Here is a 17,471-nt window from a genome sequence, read left to right on the forward strand (position 1 = left end):
TCAGTTGTGCTAGTTGAAAAGAATCATATTTTGATTGTGATGAAGTCTGAAGTTCTGATTACATTTTAATGAAAATTTTTAGAAGAGAGAGGGTTTGTAATGGAAATGAAAACTGTACGAACCTGGCAAATATATGAAGTATTTTTGACTCAGACTGAAGGAATTCATTCAGTGAAACTTTATCCAAAATTGCTCCGAATACTAATATCAGCTAAGGGTATAAATGCTAACCTCATAGCCATAAAATGATTTAATTTTGCCATTGTGTCAGTTTCAAGTTTTGTGGTAAGCTTGAGGAAACACTAAGTCATCCGGTGACTGCATATTGCTTCAGGATGTCTGGCATGAGCTTTCTCTCTAATGATGCAAATGTGGCAATCATGATGTAGTCATCATCTTCATTGGGATGATTTGACAAATGTGGAATCCTATCATGGTTTTGTTGCAGCTGACATGGCATCCTGTGTATTTAGCTGCTGTCTATTGTGATTCAATCAATGAGACACTTTCTAGCATTAGTAGTGAAGTTTTTTTTTATTGGTTAACAGGATATTGTGGCCCATGTTTGGCCACTAAATTTACTTGCTTCTTTCGTCAGTTCATAACTTCAAATTAATAATTTTCCTATAGGGGCCAAATGCAACCCCATATTTATGCCATTCACATTTTAACCAAATTAATGAGCCATGCTATTTATTTTTGTTGATTTTTAATTTTGTTTTTTATTTCATATGCATATAAGCTATGCATCTTTGAATGTAGTGTATTTAAACTGCATATTAGTTTGTTAAATTGAAATTGAAGATCTTTTAGTTAACATATTTTCTGCACTTGCGTGTCCAAAGCAAACTAATTCGGAGATATGTTAAAACCAGCAACTTTGTAATCTGTCTGAAACAATTTTTGTGTTGAAATTATGTAATTATTTTTTAAGAAAAAAATCACTGAACAGCTGAAATCAGCCTCCAGTGCAACATGATCACACAGGATGTCGGCATGCTGTTTCCGAAAGTTCTGGTACCTTAGGATTGGCAACAGTATGCCAACTCACTGACATGCCCTATCTCCCATCAGACATATTTGCAACGTCTCCACAATTGTTACTTTCTCTCGTGGTACGACTGGTAGTGCGTTATGTCAGTTTCCCAGGAGACCACAGTTTGATCCCCATTCAAACGATGGGGAAATCATGTTTGTATAAACAATCACAAGCGTGATAATGAGGTTGCATTTTTATCCCTAACATTGCATTTTGTCCTTACTAATGCTTAGGGTTAGGTTTGGGCTTTGGCTGGGGGGTAGATTAAATCAAATAAGCATTCATCTTCATTATTTTACACCCTGCACATATGAAAACAATTCTCTTTACAACTGGCTTTTAATAGAAGCAAGATGGCGCCACTGTCCATGACATGCCGTCTGCTGCTCGGCTTGTTTGTGTTTGTTATTATATTTGCTATGACTTCCATGATGCCTTGTAACCTTCGATCGTCAGATACTCCTTAACATTTTACTTATTATTGAGCCTTGTTTCAGCAAAGATCTGACTGGACCATGTTTTAGTTTTCGTCCTCCCCCCTTCCTGGCATACCTGCAGGTTTGCACCGTGTGCCGTGTGTTCTTTCCCGGATGAAACAGCGTAGGAGAAGAGGAAAACGGGGAGGTATAGCTGTTAAGCTAAGATAATACTTTTGTCTGAATGGGCCTGTCAGCCGAGTCTGGGCACTTTTGTGTGGGAACTGGATCATGGCCTTGTCGTTTCGTCCCGTTCTTTGGAAGTGCCTCGTCAATGGATCACTCATCTGTCAGCGGATACGTCTCTGCAGTTTACATGGCGGTGCTCTCCTTGTTTTTTGCACTGTGGAGTGGTTCATCATTGTCTTCACCCTCTGTGTCAGGCATCACAGCTCATATCACAGCCAGTTAGTGATTCAGTATCGAATAAGATTATTTTATTATCACTGGGAACCTTGACTTTTTATTTATGACCAAGACATGGCTCTCTGTTGGAGATATTAGTCCTTTTTCGGAACTCACCCCTTCTAATTATAACTTTTTTAATCCTCCCTTCAATCTGGCCGAGGAGGCATTTGTTTTTTGGCATTTGTTTTTAAAAACAGTTTTGTTGCTGCATACTACAAACTGATACATATACAAGCTTTGAATTACAGTTGATCTCAATGGACCAGACAAATTAATTGCTGGTGGCAGTTGTGTATCGTCCACCGAAATTTAACAGAGACTTTATTACCAAGTTCTCAGACTTTTTAGGGGTTACCACTCCTAAATATGACAGACTTTTAATAGTTGGTGACTTTAATATTCATGTCTGTTGTGCCTCTAATGCATTAGCCAAATACTTTGTCAGTCTTATTAATGCCTTTGATTGTGAACAATTGGTGAAAGAACAAACACACTCACATGGCCATATTTTAGATCAGGTTCTGTCCCACCGCCTGTCTATTTCTGACATCCAAATAGGTGATTAAAGTTTTTCAGACCATAAGCCGGTAACGTTCACTGTCCCTCTTGTTCAGCATGATACTAAAATCATTAGACCTACACGATGGATACAAAGAATTGGTCCGACATCTGGGGAGGAATTTGCTGCAGCATTTAGTGAGGCTGCACTCTGTTGAACATCTTGCAAACACATAAAATATTTATGAGTTTCGTAATGTGTTTAATTCAATGTGCAGCGATATCTTAGATACTGTTGCCCCTTTAAGGCCAAAATATCATAAAAACGAATTTGAACCATGGTTAAACAGCAATACTTGGTTACTAGGGCAAGCTTGCATGAGGGCAGAACATAGATGGAAAAGGGATAATTTACAAGTGTCTTTTGAAATCTTACAGGAATCTCTAATTAAATATAAAAAGCAGTGAAAGCTGCAAAGTCAAATTACTTTTCTGACATAATATCTAACAACTCAAACAGACCCAGGATGCTGTTTAATATCTTAAATTCTGCCATAAATCCTATAGGCAATACCTATCCTGCTGAATCTTCTGCACTATGTGAAAATGTTATGAATTTCTTTGTGAATACAATAGCAGTGATTAGACAGTCGATTGTGCCCTCAACAGATGGTTCTTTTGGATCCTCCCAGCTGCACCATGCTCTTAAACTCATTGGAGCTGATCTCTATGTCCTTCTTAATGAACATAGTTGCTCTCTTCCCTTGATATTGTTCCTACATACTTGTTTAAACAGATATTTGATAGTGTTCAGATGTGGATCTTATCAGTAGTAAATAACAGTCTTTATCTGGGTCTGTTCCAACGTATTTTAAACATGCCTTGGTAAATCCATTACTGAAAAAGCCAAATTTGGACCCAACAGATTTATCTAATTATCTAGATTTATCTTGCCAAAATTTTGGAGAAAGTTGTGTTGGATCAATTACAGAGTTTCTTGGAAAGAAACAGCATTTTTGAAAAATTTCAGTCTGGTTTTAGGAAAAAACATAGTACTGAATCGGCTCTCCTAAGGGTTTTAAATGACATCTTGCTATCAGTTGATTCTGGGGATTCTGCAATTTTATTGCTATTAGATTTGACTGCAGCGTTTTACACTGTTGACCATGGCATTCTTATGTCATGCTTGGAACACTTTGGAACCCTCCCAACCCTGCTTGTAATATACACTTCTAACTCCAGCTGAAACCCTTTGCCTAACGATAACTGTAACTGTACTATGTAAATGAATGTGATGTGAAAGGCATCTGATTCTCGGCAACATTTGAGCATTAATTGCATTAATATATTCCTAACCCAAACCTAAGCCTAACTATAACAGTACTCAGACCAAAACAACATTATTTTACTTACTTCTGTGCAAATGTAGTCTCTCTCTGAAGCCTGAGATCAAAAGAGATGTGACATCAAAGGCACAGTGCGGGAGATTTTCGGGGCATGAACATGATTTCCTATGTAATCTTGTTGAATTAATTTGTCCCTATTATCCAGAACAGCCACAATAATGTAACAGTGAATTTCATAACTGGTTCAGCTGCCCACAGGCTTCATGGTTCCCATTTGTATTTCCCCCCATCACTCCCTTTATTTTAGTTTAGGAATAGAAATTTAGAAGAATATAAATAAGACTTTGTATTGGTGTTTATACAATTACCAAACCTGAAGTTTACTTCACTAATGTGTGAATGTGTCTATGTGCCATGCACACACATACACACATCATTTTCTCAGTCTCCATTGTTTCTGGTAGGAAACAGACCAGTGTTTTATCTCAGGAATCACTGTAAACAAAGACATGGAAGAGGCCACATACAATAGACTTGTTCAGACTCTTTTTGTGGTATTTGAGTTTCCTGAATAAACAGAAGTTGAGTCAATGTCATTTCCTACAAGAATTATATTTTTCCTCTTCCCATGATTGGAGCTATTTTCCATGGTGTGCAGTCAGACTGATGTCACAGTGAATTTGGAAACAGTACGTTGACCTTTATTGAGCTAAACTTTGTCTGTGCTTACTGAAATTCAAAGCACTACCCCAGTGGCTGAAACGGGAAGTGTTTTTAAACATACAGTAAGAGCATGTGTGAGCTCCAGTTTCTGGGTGAAATGTACAGTGCTAGAGGGGTGCAAAACAAAACCAAATTTGCTGAGCAAATAATAGTAATAACGTAAATAAGCCACAACATAATGAAATGAAGCCCCAAAATGCAAGATCTTGAGGCAGCTCAGTGCTCAGAAGAAGCAGAAAGCTGCTTGTAATGTCCCACTGCACGTCACAAGAGAGTTGAGCGGGGTTCTCTCTGAGTAGTTGCCGACTGAGTTGTGGGATACAGATTGCGTACAGCCCATTTTCGTGGAAGCAGGACATGTTAAGAGCTGCCAGTGTATTTTTGCATGATTGGTAGTACTGCTTCGAGCACTGTTTATGTAAAAAAAACAATTCAGCATAGGTTAAAGTTGGAAGTTTAAAGCCCTTTTCATTTACTGCATGGACAGTTTTATGATAAAATATAAAACTATGCAGGCTTAAATTCATATTTCATCTTAATAGTTACATTTTTCATCGAGGGTGGGATTCTGGCTGTATCATGAAAAATGGCCTTCAAGTACAAGCATTCAAAAACTGTTGTACTCTAAAAAATTTTGTTCTGAGGATCTCCTTTTAAAGTGAGATAAGAAGGGATGCCTACTGTAGAACAACACTGCTTTTACTTAACTGGCCAAACATTCCTGTCATAGGTAAATAATGGGTTTTACAGGAAAATGTAACATAGTGTATTTTAGAAAGAGAAAGCTAATTCTTGCTGTAAACATGGTGAGTTGCCCAATAAGAGCTCAACAACAGAGATATTCGTAAACCAGTTAAATATGATAAAACTGAGCCAATACCAAGGCTCTGAAAGAGGGAAGGGGAATTATGAGAGACTCAATTCAAGTAGTATTTTTCTCACTTTTTTGTAGTAGTAGAATTTCTCACACCTCCACAAGTGGGGAAGCATGCACACTTTATCGACTGCCATGATCAGTGATGTGGGTGAACTGGGCATGTTTCCTGGAATGTCCCAGACAGCAGTATCATTTTCCATCAAGGACTTCAGGCTATTTCCAGATGCTGCTGGTGTTTTAACACTTCTTACAAACTCTCATTCCGCTGCTGATTGAGGAGAGGTCAAGGCCTGGGGGGTTTGATTGTGTGTTGCTTCAGACAGACATGGCTAGGTCTCCACGGACAAAGTCGAATTGCATCCATCAGTTTACTAAGAAAGCAATACTGTCAATTGGCTGGGTTGCTGGAGACCATTGAGGTTGGACCATTCCTTTCATTGTTCACAGAGGACAGAAAAGTGTTCCAAATCATACACCTCACATTCACAAATTTTTTACATTGGCAGCCAATTGATTTATTTTGTCAGCTCGATAAAATGCAACATCAGATGCTTTTGGAATCACAATCGGATAAAACTTTTAGAGATTTAGTTGATTTTCTTTTTTTCCTGAAGTCGTTTGGTAAGAAAGCATCTCCTAAAAGCAAGTAAACAGAGGGGCAAACAGTATTACCTAAATGGTGCCATTCTAACTCGAGTAGTTTGTGGTAAGTGCACAATAAAACAAATGGAAAGTTATACAAATAGAGGTAACCTAGTCTCATAGAATGAACATTAGCATAACATATTTGCAAACTGAGTTTTATGTGCTATGTTCTAAATTTCGCCACAGTTTAAAACTAGAGGCGCTACAAAACTGTGTTTTATTCACTTTCAAACAATTCACAAGCACAATGGCTGATAATGACTATATGAACAATAATATTTTGCTCTATTACTCACACACTGCTATGTTATTATATTGAACCACTTTTACTGTAACACATAATTTGAAAAACTATACATTTTAATGCTTGTCTTAGAGAACCACCTACATTTACACACTTCAAATGTGGTTAGCTTCCGGGGTAGCTCACCTCATATACCTTTGGACTCATGAGACCGAGGTTCAAGCCCAGCAAAGCACGCAAGCTAACATGTGAGACCAATGTGTCATAGAAGCAAAACAAAATGATGTGGTTTCTTCAGAGAATATGCTTTTCACCTCTCATTTGCTTTTAGGACACTATTAGTTAGGCTTAAGTTTAAATTTTAGGTTAGGGAGGTACATTTTACTCATTGAAATCTCAATGTAAAATAATTTTTTTATAACCTCGTCTGATTACGACAGATGAGGCCATTTCACTGGGAAACTCCAGTGAAACGTAATAAAGCACATAATATTGTTTTGCAAAAATGTTGCCATGATCATGTAATTTTCATGAGATCAGGCTGCATAGAGGTGTATATCCATTTCCAAAGGGAAGACACCACAGAGACCACAGCCAGCCCGAAGGTTGCAATTGTGTGGAAATACGTCACATGGTCTTACAGAGTCTTTTCGGCAGTGTCGCATGTGGAGAAGTCCCCGTGGTAGGTCCTAATCAGAGGGGATGGAGCTCTACAAACACAGCAACAATTGGCAGAGGGGAACTCTACCCAAGGAAGACGAGGGTTTACCAACGGGGAAACCATCACATGGAAGATACATCAAAAACAGGCTTCCAGTGCATGTGGAGCACATACCCTTGCACAGTATCTCTGCAAGTAGGCTCAATGGGGGAACACATACTTGCGCAGCTCCCGGGGCCAGCTGTGTGCCAGCGCATCTGTGCCAAGGGGAGCTTCAGTCAGGGCGTACCAGAGCGGGCAGTGGGAGGATTCCCGGGAGTCTCCACTCTCCCCTGAGTGTGACCTGCCGTGACAGTGCGTCTGCCAGGCTGTTGAGGTTGCCCGGGATATGAGTGGCTTGCAATGATTTGAGTCACTGCTGGCCCCAGAGCAGGAGACAGCAAGCGATTTGCGACATGCGATGCGAGTGTAAACTGCCATAGCGATTTATATATGCTACCGTCACCGTGTTGTTTGTCCGAACCAACATATGCTTGCACTGTATCAATGGCCGAAGCCTCCGCAAGGTGAGAAATACAGCAAGCAACTTGATTCAGTTGATATGCCAACGCAGTCGCGGCCCTGTCCAGGAGCTCGCAGTTGCTCACCCATTGCACGCGGCACCCCAGCCACGCTCGGAGGCATCTGTCATATCCACGATGCGACTGGACACTTGTACTAAGGGGGCCCCTGCCCGCAGAAATGCAAGGTCTGTCCAAGTGCTGAACATCGGCGGCAGATTGGCATGATGACCACAGGATGTGTGCCATTGCGCAATGCCCATCTAGGGACTCGAGTCTGAAACCATTGCTGAAGCGGTCTCATATGCATCAACCTGAGTGGTGTGATGCTACCGAGGATGCCATATGCTCAAGTAGCCTCTGAAATTGCTTTAGTGGGACCACTGTTCTCTGCCAGAATGACTTAAGGTGTGCCATCATAGAGACTGAGTCTAACTCCAACTCGAGAAAAGAGATGCTCTGCACCAGGGAGAGCTGTTTTCCTAGTTGACCCCAAGCCCCAACCGGATGTGGTGCCTTAGCACCAGGTCCCTGTGCGCACACAAGTCACGAGAGTGAGCAAGGATCAGACAGTCGTCGAGATAGTTGAGGATGCGGATGCCCACCTCCCTTAGGGCTGCCTTTGCGACTTTCATGAAGATGGAAGGCGACAGGGATAGACCGAAGGGGAGGACCTTGTACTGGTACACTCGGCCATCGAAGGCAAACTGCAAAAAGGGCCTGTGTTGAGGTAAAATCGAGACGTGGAAGTACGCATCCTTCAGGTCTATTGCCGCAAACCAATCTTGATGCCGGACGCTCTCTAAAATGTGTTTCTGTGTTAGCATCTTGAACGCAAGATGCAGAGGTGTCTGTGCAAGGCCCGGTTCAGTACTCGCAGGTCCAAGATTGGTCACAGCTCACCGCCTTCCTTTGGTACGATGAAGTAGGTGCTGTAGAACCCCCATCTTCATTTCGGCTGGAGGGACAGGCTCTATCGAGTCCTTCCGCAGAAGGGTCGCAATCTCTGCATGCAGGGTATATGTATGTGCGGGGGAGTGGCATGCAAATTCCACTCACCAATTCTAATTGGCCTTTTCTCAAAGATCAGAGGTGTTTGGGGCTCCTAAGGGCGACCCCTAGTGTCACTACATCGACACAACATCGAGTGAGTGACAGATAGGGAACAATCTTTAGCACTCTGATGGACATCATGGTCTATTTTTATTTGTCATACTTGCATTCATTTCAGTTCTATGGCTTGATTTAAGGGGATAAAGCATCTGTTATAATAGTATGTACACGATAGTGGATATGTGATAGATTTTTTTAACTCTGCAAGCACGAGTTGGGTGAAACAAAGGAATTCTAGGTAGTTCTTCTGGTCAATCTACTGCAGTGCTAAAACAAGATTTTTTAACTCTGCTGTGTGTAGCTATAAAGTGCATTCACATGGACAGGAACTCAAGTATCTTCTTCAGTATGTCTGCTAACAACATGCAAGCAGTGACACAAATGAGAAGGATGTAGCTTACATCTAAAGCTGAAAAGTTCAGGTAGCCTTTACTCCACTGAAATAACTTAGAATATGGCACTAAACGTAATGTGTGCTGGCAGGCTAAACAAGATGTACAACTAAACAAGAGGATAATTACATCAGAGTCTCTAGTTTGAGAAATAGATGCCTCACATGTCCTCAGCTGACAGCGACATTGAATTTTACCAGCTCAACACCAGTTTCATGTACAACAGTAAAGAGAAGACTCAGGGGTGCAGGCCTTATGGGAGGAACTGCAAAAGCTGCTTTTGAAACAGAAAAAGAAAAGGTTAGAATGGGCTAAGTAGCACAGACATTGGACAACAGATAATTGGAAAAGAGTGTTCCGGATCTTAACCCCATTGAGCTTTTGTGGGAACAGCTAGACTGTATGGTGCATGAGAAGTGCCCAACAAGACATCTATGGTAAGTGCTACAGGAAGCGTGGGATGAAACGTCACCTGACTATTTAGACAAACTGACAGCTAAAATGCTGCATGTGGAGGATTTTTTGATGAGAACTCTTTGAATTAGTTTAAGAAGTTCTGAATATTTTTTTTCAAGTAGTAATCTTTCACGTTATTAATGTCCTGACTATACATTGAGATCAGTTGAATGCCACTTTGGTTAATAAAAGTAACAATTTCTTTCATAAGAGCAAAATCTGTACATTATTCTTTGGCATCCTGTGAATGTGTGTATATATATATATATATATATATATATATATATATATATACACATTCACAGGATGCCAAAGAATCTATGTATATAATGTATATATATATATATAAATCTGCAGATGTGTTTCCAGCTAATGCATCCCCTGGCCATGCCAGTCTTCTTTTTTATTTCTAAATCACAAGCTACAAGGAATGAAAGCAATGTCCTCCTCTGGCTTAATGATAATGTGATAATGATACATTTATAATGATAAATAGTGCAAACATTTGTGCGATTGCTTCGGAATTCACCAGGTCTTAAAGATGTGTTTTGTACGATTATACCTGTATGATTTTCAGATAAACGTGTGCACGGGTTCATGACCTCCCGAATTTTCATTCTATCACCATTTACATTTTCCCACATATTGTTTGAAATCATAAAATGACGGTAACAGAAGGGCTGACAGTCTGCCTTTTCTCAGTTTGTCTTTTCTGTGTCTTAGCAGGAGCATTCAGAGCCAGACCTGGTGGAACAATTGCGTTCCGCGGGTAGTGTGGATGAACTTATGAGGATAGTTTACCCCAGCTACTGGAGCATGCTGAAGTGTCATTCCAAGGCGGGAGGACGCTTCCCTCACAGAGAGCACGGCTCCACAGAAACAAGGTCGGAGGAGGCCTCCTTTGCGGCTGCTTTCTTCAACTTTGAAATACTTAAAAGTGAGTGATTAATAATTTAGGACTGGAACAGACTGTGCTGGCTGTGTTATTTGTCATTATAGTCCTGCAGTCAAGATTTCCGTAGTTTTACTTTTAGATGCTTTTTTGACAATCCTGACACAAAGTGTACTTAAGCTGCCAAGAATTTGTCAGATGCTGTGATCTGCAATAACTGCAGTGCATAACATGGATGCTGTTCTTTTGACACGTTTCATACAGGTATTGAGACTGAGTGGCGAAAGACCCTGTGCATGCCACGCCAAGTTTGTTTAGATGTGGGGAAAGAGTTTGGTGCAGCTACAAACACCTTCTATAAACCACCCTGCGTGTCTGTCTACAGATGTGGGGGCTGCTGTAACAGTGAAGAGCATCAGTGCATGAACATCAGCACTTCCTACATCAGCAAGACGGTAAGTGACTCTTTCAATGTGTTTCTGCATCCACAAATCTGTTTGTGTGAAGGAGAGTGTGAACCAACATTGAGCAAAATTGTCCTCAACAAAGTGCAACCTTCTGATTCTGGAAGTATAAATTTCCATTATTTTCTTTCATAGGCAGATACATTTTGAACAATATATTTGAAAACTTTAAAGACAGACCTATCGTGAGCTCTAAAGTTGTTTCACTAGTTCACTTGCCCATATAATCTTTGAGTGATGTAAGTAAAATGTATTTGGCATGCAAAGGAGGGCCTCGCCTTTATGCTAGCTGTTTAGGCCCCCCTCCAAAAATGTGAGCACAGCAGGAATATCTAGGTTTATGAGAAAAGTGCAAATTAGTAATAATTAATACAAGAGATAGGGCAATAAAAGGTATCACACCCCGGTATATCAATAAAACCTGTTGTGGTAGGAGCTGTGACTAGACTGAGACTGTCCAAAATGGTGTCCAAAAGGCTGAGCTAGCTGAAATGCAGAGGTAATAACCTGGTGGTATGATGGGCTGCAAATGGATGGAAGAGCCCACTCTGCAATTCAAACGAGAGAGATCTTAGTGGAAATAACATGGAGCTCACACTGCATTCGAATGGGAGAGCCCACACCACAATCTGAAGGGGAGAACCTGTGTTTCATTTGAACGGGAGAGCACACATTGCAAATTGAAAGGGAGAGCCCACGCTGCATCCAAACGGAGGCTCACACTGCGATCGAATGGGAGAGCACATGGTGGAAATAACATGTTGCTCACACTGCATTCGAATGAGAGAGAGCCCACACTGCAATCTGAAAGGGAGAGCCTGTGTTGCATTCGAACACGTGAGATCACACTGTGATTCGGATGGGAGAGCCCACGCCATATGCAAAGCTCTCACTGCATCCAAAAGGGAGAGCCCACACTGTGATTCAAACGTGAAACCCTGCATTGCGTTCAGACGGGAGAGCTCACACTGCAATTCAGATGAGAGATCCTGCCACCATGCTTAGAGGCTCATACTGCATTCAAAATGGAGAGCCCACACTGTATCTAAATGGAGCTCACGATGCATTTGGACGGGAGGGCCAACACTGCGATTCGAATGGGGGAGCCCATGATGAAGATAACATGGAGCTCCCACTGCATTCGAAAGTAGATCCTACACTATGATCCGAATGGGAGAGACCGCGCTGCATCCAAACGGAGGATAACAAGGAAATATCAAAGGCTGCAGGAGGGCCGCAGCGTTGGCCGCTCACAAAGGCAGTCACAAGCTCAGGTCAGCATCAAATAGAAAAGATGAAAAAGGCATAATTAAAGTGGTGGATGCCATAGCCGTCAGAGATAAAAACAATGAGCTGCTGCGACAGCTTCTGTCGAATAACAGCATTACGTGAGATGGAAGAGCTTCATCTGATGAGAGGACATTTATTCGGGCTAAGCAGTGAATCATTGGAGTCTGCCATCATGGGGGTGTGGGCACGGCCAAATGCCAAAAGGGCCATCGCTACGGAGAGGTAAGCATTGGCTTATATATTCTACAGCTAATTAGTTGATTAAATGGGCAGGTTTCTCCCAAACGTTTGTTAATTAACTTCATTAAATGATGGTGATATGCTTCTGTTGAAGCCATCAGTCTGGGTTGTTTCAACTTATTTTTTTAGAAATGTTGTTTGATAAGAGACATCCTGGTGAAGAACTACACCACCCATGAATTGAAGAGCAACACTCCACCAATCAGAGAATCAAGGCAAACAAAGCAACAAAGCTCTGCAATGACCGCCCGCTACCATGACGCACTGAATGGTGCAATCGAATAGGTCTTCCTACTCTCTCAAACTACTTATATATTTGCAGATATCTGAATACTTTGCAAGAAAATGTACCTATATTGTTTCTATACTTATCAAAATTTAAATTAATAGCTTAATACATTTTCCTAATTTTTATTTTGATTACATCATTCACAGTGTTTTATGGGATTTTATAGTAGTTCGTGCCCTCATTAAAGATAAGTAAAAAGTCTTAAACCTTTGTCTTTTTGTCCAATTATGAAATATTGTTTTCTGTAAATCAAGGTATGTAATGGCATGATTCACCTTAGAACTGGTTGGCTTGGTTCACAGTTTAGAACTATTTTATGAAGGATTTTATGAAATCCCTATAGAAGAAATTAATGGAAAAATCTCTTCCGAAATTAAGTAGGATAAAAAGTGTCTGAGCTAACACATTTATATCTACATACAGTATATATATATATATATATATATATACAGGAATAGTTCACACACACAGAAAATAAATAATTAACTCAACTTCTTGTTGTTCCAAACCCATATATTTTCCTTCCTTCCTTCCTTACACATTCAGTTTAAGTGGATATTTTGTCTTAGTTCAGTTCTGCCTGACATCTTATTTTTGGTTGGAAATTCATATGGGCGTGGAACAATATTAGGGTGAATTCACATATTGGGTGAAAGATCCATTTAATCAAAGTAATTATTATAAGAGTCTGATTTTATTAATCAAATTGAAGCACAAATAATTGCATATATGAATATTTGCTAAGAAAATTCCCCAAAGGAAAACAATAATTCATAGACATTGCATTTTTTGTGGAAAACAAGTAAATCATTGAAAAGACATTACAAAGTGGCTTTTTAACATGCTTTAAAAAATCACAGAAAAAATAATTATGTATGAAATAAAAGTGCTGTAATTAATCTTTATTAGGCACAATGTGTGTGTTTGCTCAAGGCATTGCTCATTAGATTATATGAGTTGCACTGGCTTTGTTTTAAAGCCTGCTCCCTTTTGTAGAGAGAACTTAGATGATCTGTTAAGCTTTGATTTAGTGAGTTGTGGATGAAGCAGGGGTTTGGTTGGGAGGTCATGGCTGTGAATTATTTGCAAGAAGGCCTCCTTTAATTGCCCTCTTATTTTGGGTGGGCTGACCTCAGCAGTCAATGGGTTGTCCTCCTGTGATTTAAACCATGGCACACTCCCACCAGTTGAGCCGCCTGAGCAAAACATTCTGGCCAAACTTTCTGAAGTAACTTGATGACCAAGGAAGGCTTGCTGGTTAAGATAGTTACAGGAATAGGATGTATGTTAGGGACACCAGCATAACACCATCCCTTACTGGGGACCATCATCCAAAACATACAGTGTATGCAGATAAACAGCAATACTGGTTTTCCCAAAAGGGATATGGTATTAATATTGTTCTCAATGTCATAGTATCATACAAATACTATGTCATCATAACATATACCACATCATTGTCATAAAAATGTAATTGTTAGCATAGAGAGAGAGAGAGAGAGAGAGAGAGAGAGAGAGATTGAGGGAGAGTGAGGCCATAAAAAAAATAAAAAAAACATTAAATGGATCTCTCTTTTGTTTGACCCTTGTCTCACCAGCACACACATAATACTCAGTCATAGTGGACTGTAAATACTGCAGTAAAGTGCTTTCATTATGAAGACTGGTGTGCTGACACATTAACAGAGTGAGCAAGTGAAGCTTTTTGGATCACTTGTCCTGTAAAATAAATTAACAACTGAATAATGAGTTCTGCAAACATCAAAGACAGAGAGAGCGAGAAAGAGACATTCTTACACTATGTTGTCCAGCCTGGATTGATGGTGATCCAATACAGTATTTTTTCAGGGATTAAGAATGCGAAGGCTGTTGTCTTCAGATCTAGCCTTGTGATTAGCATGTGTCTAATTGATGCTCATGTGAATGTCAGAGGCATATTAGAAGATGGGTCCAGTGAAGGGCAAGAGGGGAACCCTATGTAGTTTGGTGAGCCAAGCCAACCTGGGGGTAAGGGTCAGAATGAAGTCCTACGGAAGGTGATGTGGGAGGTTTAACATTCCAGAGATTTTTGTGTGTTTGTTTGTTGTCATGCTAAAAGGTTTTGAAGGTAGGTGCCTTTACCTCCTGAGACCTGAGTGCATTTTCCATTTCCCTTTTTGACTTGTAGCTAGTAGCACCTATTAAACATGCAAAAAAAATGTTTTATAATAATCTTGCGCAAATAGTTTTACTAAATCTTGATGTCCCCATATGTTGTAAAACTTTAAATAATACCAAACCAAATAAAAATGATTTGACTTTTATGCGACAGTTTTTTTCTGCTATTTATTCTAAATATTACTGATTCAAAGTAATGCCCAGCATTATCCAATCACTGTTAACATTATAAAATAAATAAATTATAAATTCTGAATTTAATTACTGATTACCTTGTCTCATATCTGCCAACCATTTTGAGTGGTTCAAACATCATCTGCAGCCTGAAACTGAACTTTTCGTCAGATGTTAGGAGTGAATGCACTTGTGAATGCAGTGGCGGGCCATGCATTTAAAGTCTAGGCCTTCAGAGTGATACGTGCCATTGAGAAAACACTGTTTCACAATGAATAAGACACGCTATGCCTTTGGGCATCGCACATTATGTCACAGTTAACTAGTAATACCAATTGACATTTTAAAAACATGTCCACGCATGAAAGCCAGAACTTGAAACAACACTTAATGCTCAAGCAAGCCTAATTTTAACTGCAGCATGACTGTTTTGTGAAATTAACATCTTCCGAACAGACATTCAAAAATCATAATTTGTCATATGAATCTAACAAGGAGGTCTACAATACCTGGAAAAATCTGTCTAATAATATTTGCAATTTAAATGTTGCTTGCTGTTTCGTCAGGGTACACGGTAATGCTGTGTTCCATTCAAGTTGGATGTGGGATATTCCTACTTGATATCTCCGACCATAAATGCATTCCATTCCCCGATATTCGGAAGAAAACAAAACTGCAACACTCCCGTTAGCTTAGCAGGGGTTTGACTCTCATTACAGATGTTTCCTAGCAACCCAACTGATAAACAACACTGCAGCGCTAGCATTTGTGCTTCAGGTGTATGATTATCAAAAGAGATTATAATGGGCCTGCCAAATTAGAAATATTATAGGTTGGAAGCTGGAAAACAGTTCCCTGTGGGTAACTTTGGAATCATTAGTATGCTATCCATTGGAGATTACATCAACACTTTATGTTAATAACTTGAAGTTTCTGATGAGTGTAGAGGGGCTGCCCCCCTTACAAGCCACACTGAAAGCTTGGCAGGATTGTAATAGGTATTTGAGCACAAAAGGTCATATAAGTAAAAACTCTCCTATTGCATTTAACCCTGACTTTTTAGCACTTTCCCAAACTGATTTTCGAAACTGGTCACTTCATGGGCTGAAAATTTTTGCACATATGTTTGATGAAGACTCTAAGTCTGTTAAATCGTTTACTGCTATTTGTGTTGAATATCAAATTCCTAGAACAGATTTTTTAAATATCTGCAGGTTCGTCATATTATTACATCTCTACATAAAAAGGGAAAACTTAGATTATATTCTACAGAGTTGGAAAAATTTATTATTTCTGCTACTTCGGTTAAGGGAAGATTTCTCATTTTTATAAAATTCTGTTAGAAAGCTCCCCAAATTCTTTTTTTCTCTGAGAACAAATTGGGAATTAGAGCTTAAAAGGAAGTTCAGCGAAAAAGAATGGTTAACTTTGTGTATTAATTTGACCTTACCTTTGAGTGTGAACATTAAAGTTAAAGAAACTAATTATAAATTTCTGTATAAATACTATATAACTCCAGTGAAGCTTAATAAATTTAATGACACAAACTCTCCTATGTGTAGAAAATGTGGAATTGAATTAGGAACATTCATGCATTTATTTTGGAATTGTAAAGCTATTTTTTCTTTTTGGGGGAAGATTCATAAAGTAATTCAAGATATGTGTAATTGTACTTTTGAGCTATGCCCTATGTTATATTTACTGAATTATGATATTGAAAATAAGTTTCCCTTTACACAAAAATGTGTGTTTACAATGTTTTCTTATTTTGCAAAAAATGCATACTTACTGCATGGATTTCCCAGTCAGGACCCACACTGGGTCAATGGCTGGATCAGATAATAGATTTGTTGCCCATTGAAGAAATTACAAGTAAACAGCATTCAAGACTGCAAGAGTTCCAAACCACATGGTCCTTAGTATTAAATTATATAGAGACTATACAATTATCAACTTAAATGGAATAATGGATAACCCACAGACTGTGTAGATTCTTTTTTTTTTTTTTTGTTGTGTGTCTTGTCGATATACTTAGCGGTATTCGTCTTGGTGTTTTCTGTGATTGTGTTGTGTGTAATGTGTTAAATTGTTAAATTGTGAATTAAAAAAAAAAGAGATTATAATGCTTTTTATACCTGCTTCAGCAGGTGTTTGTTAAACAAGCTTTAATATCATGTAATGTGAAAACAAACAAATTTATCGATATTACTTAATAAAGTGAATGTTTATCACTTACTTTGTTTATCTCCCTGAGTGTCAACATGTTTGTGTGACATCTTGGTGAAATCAGAGTTGAGAATTTCTTCATGAGCCTACAAGTTGTAATTTTGACTTAAATATGCATTAAATTGCACTTTTCCTAATAGGAATTTGGAAAATCCAACTTTCCGAGTTGAATGGAACGCAGCACTACTTTTCAAAACTTGATCTGACACTGAATGCTCAGGCAGCCTAATTTACACTTAGAAAACTCCTGATGTTGCTATAACAATGCAAAAAGCACTTACCAAATAACTTGAAGTGAAAA

At 39.3% G+C, this 17,471-nt stretch overlaps 1 protein-coding gene across 4 annotated transcripts in view; it reads left to right on the forward strand.

Moving 5' to 3' along the window:
* Positions 1 to 17,471, forward strand: part of LOC127651138 (vascular endothelial growth factor C-like) — a 155,803-nt gene that overhangs the window by 87,029 nt on the left and 51,303 nt on the right. For 2 of the 4 annotated variants that reach the window (XM_052136836.1, XM_052136835.1), the window contains exons 2-3: positions 10,165 to 10,375; positions 10,595 to 10,785. In XM_052136836.1, the coding sequence (XP_051992796.1) occupies positions 10,165 to 10,375; positions 10,595 to 10,785 (402 nt within the window). Of the gene's footprint in view, positions 1 to 10,161; positions 10,376 to 10,594; positions 10,786 to 17,471 lie in introns of all 4 variants that reach the window. The other 2 variants (XM_052136833.1, XM_052136834.1) reach the window with 1 other exon arrangement.

Source organism: Xyrauchen texanus, chromosome 11 (assembly GCF_025860055.1).
Source record: "Xyrauchen texanus isolate HMW12.3.18 chromosome 11, RBS_HiC_50CHRs, whole genome shotgun sequence".
Taxonomy (NCBI): Eukaryota; Metazoa; Chordata; class Actinopteri; order Cypriniformes; family Catostomidae; genus Xyrauchen; species Xyrauchen texanus.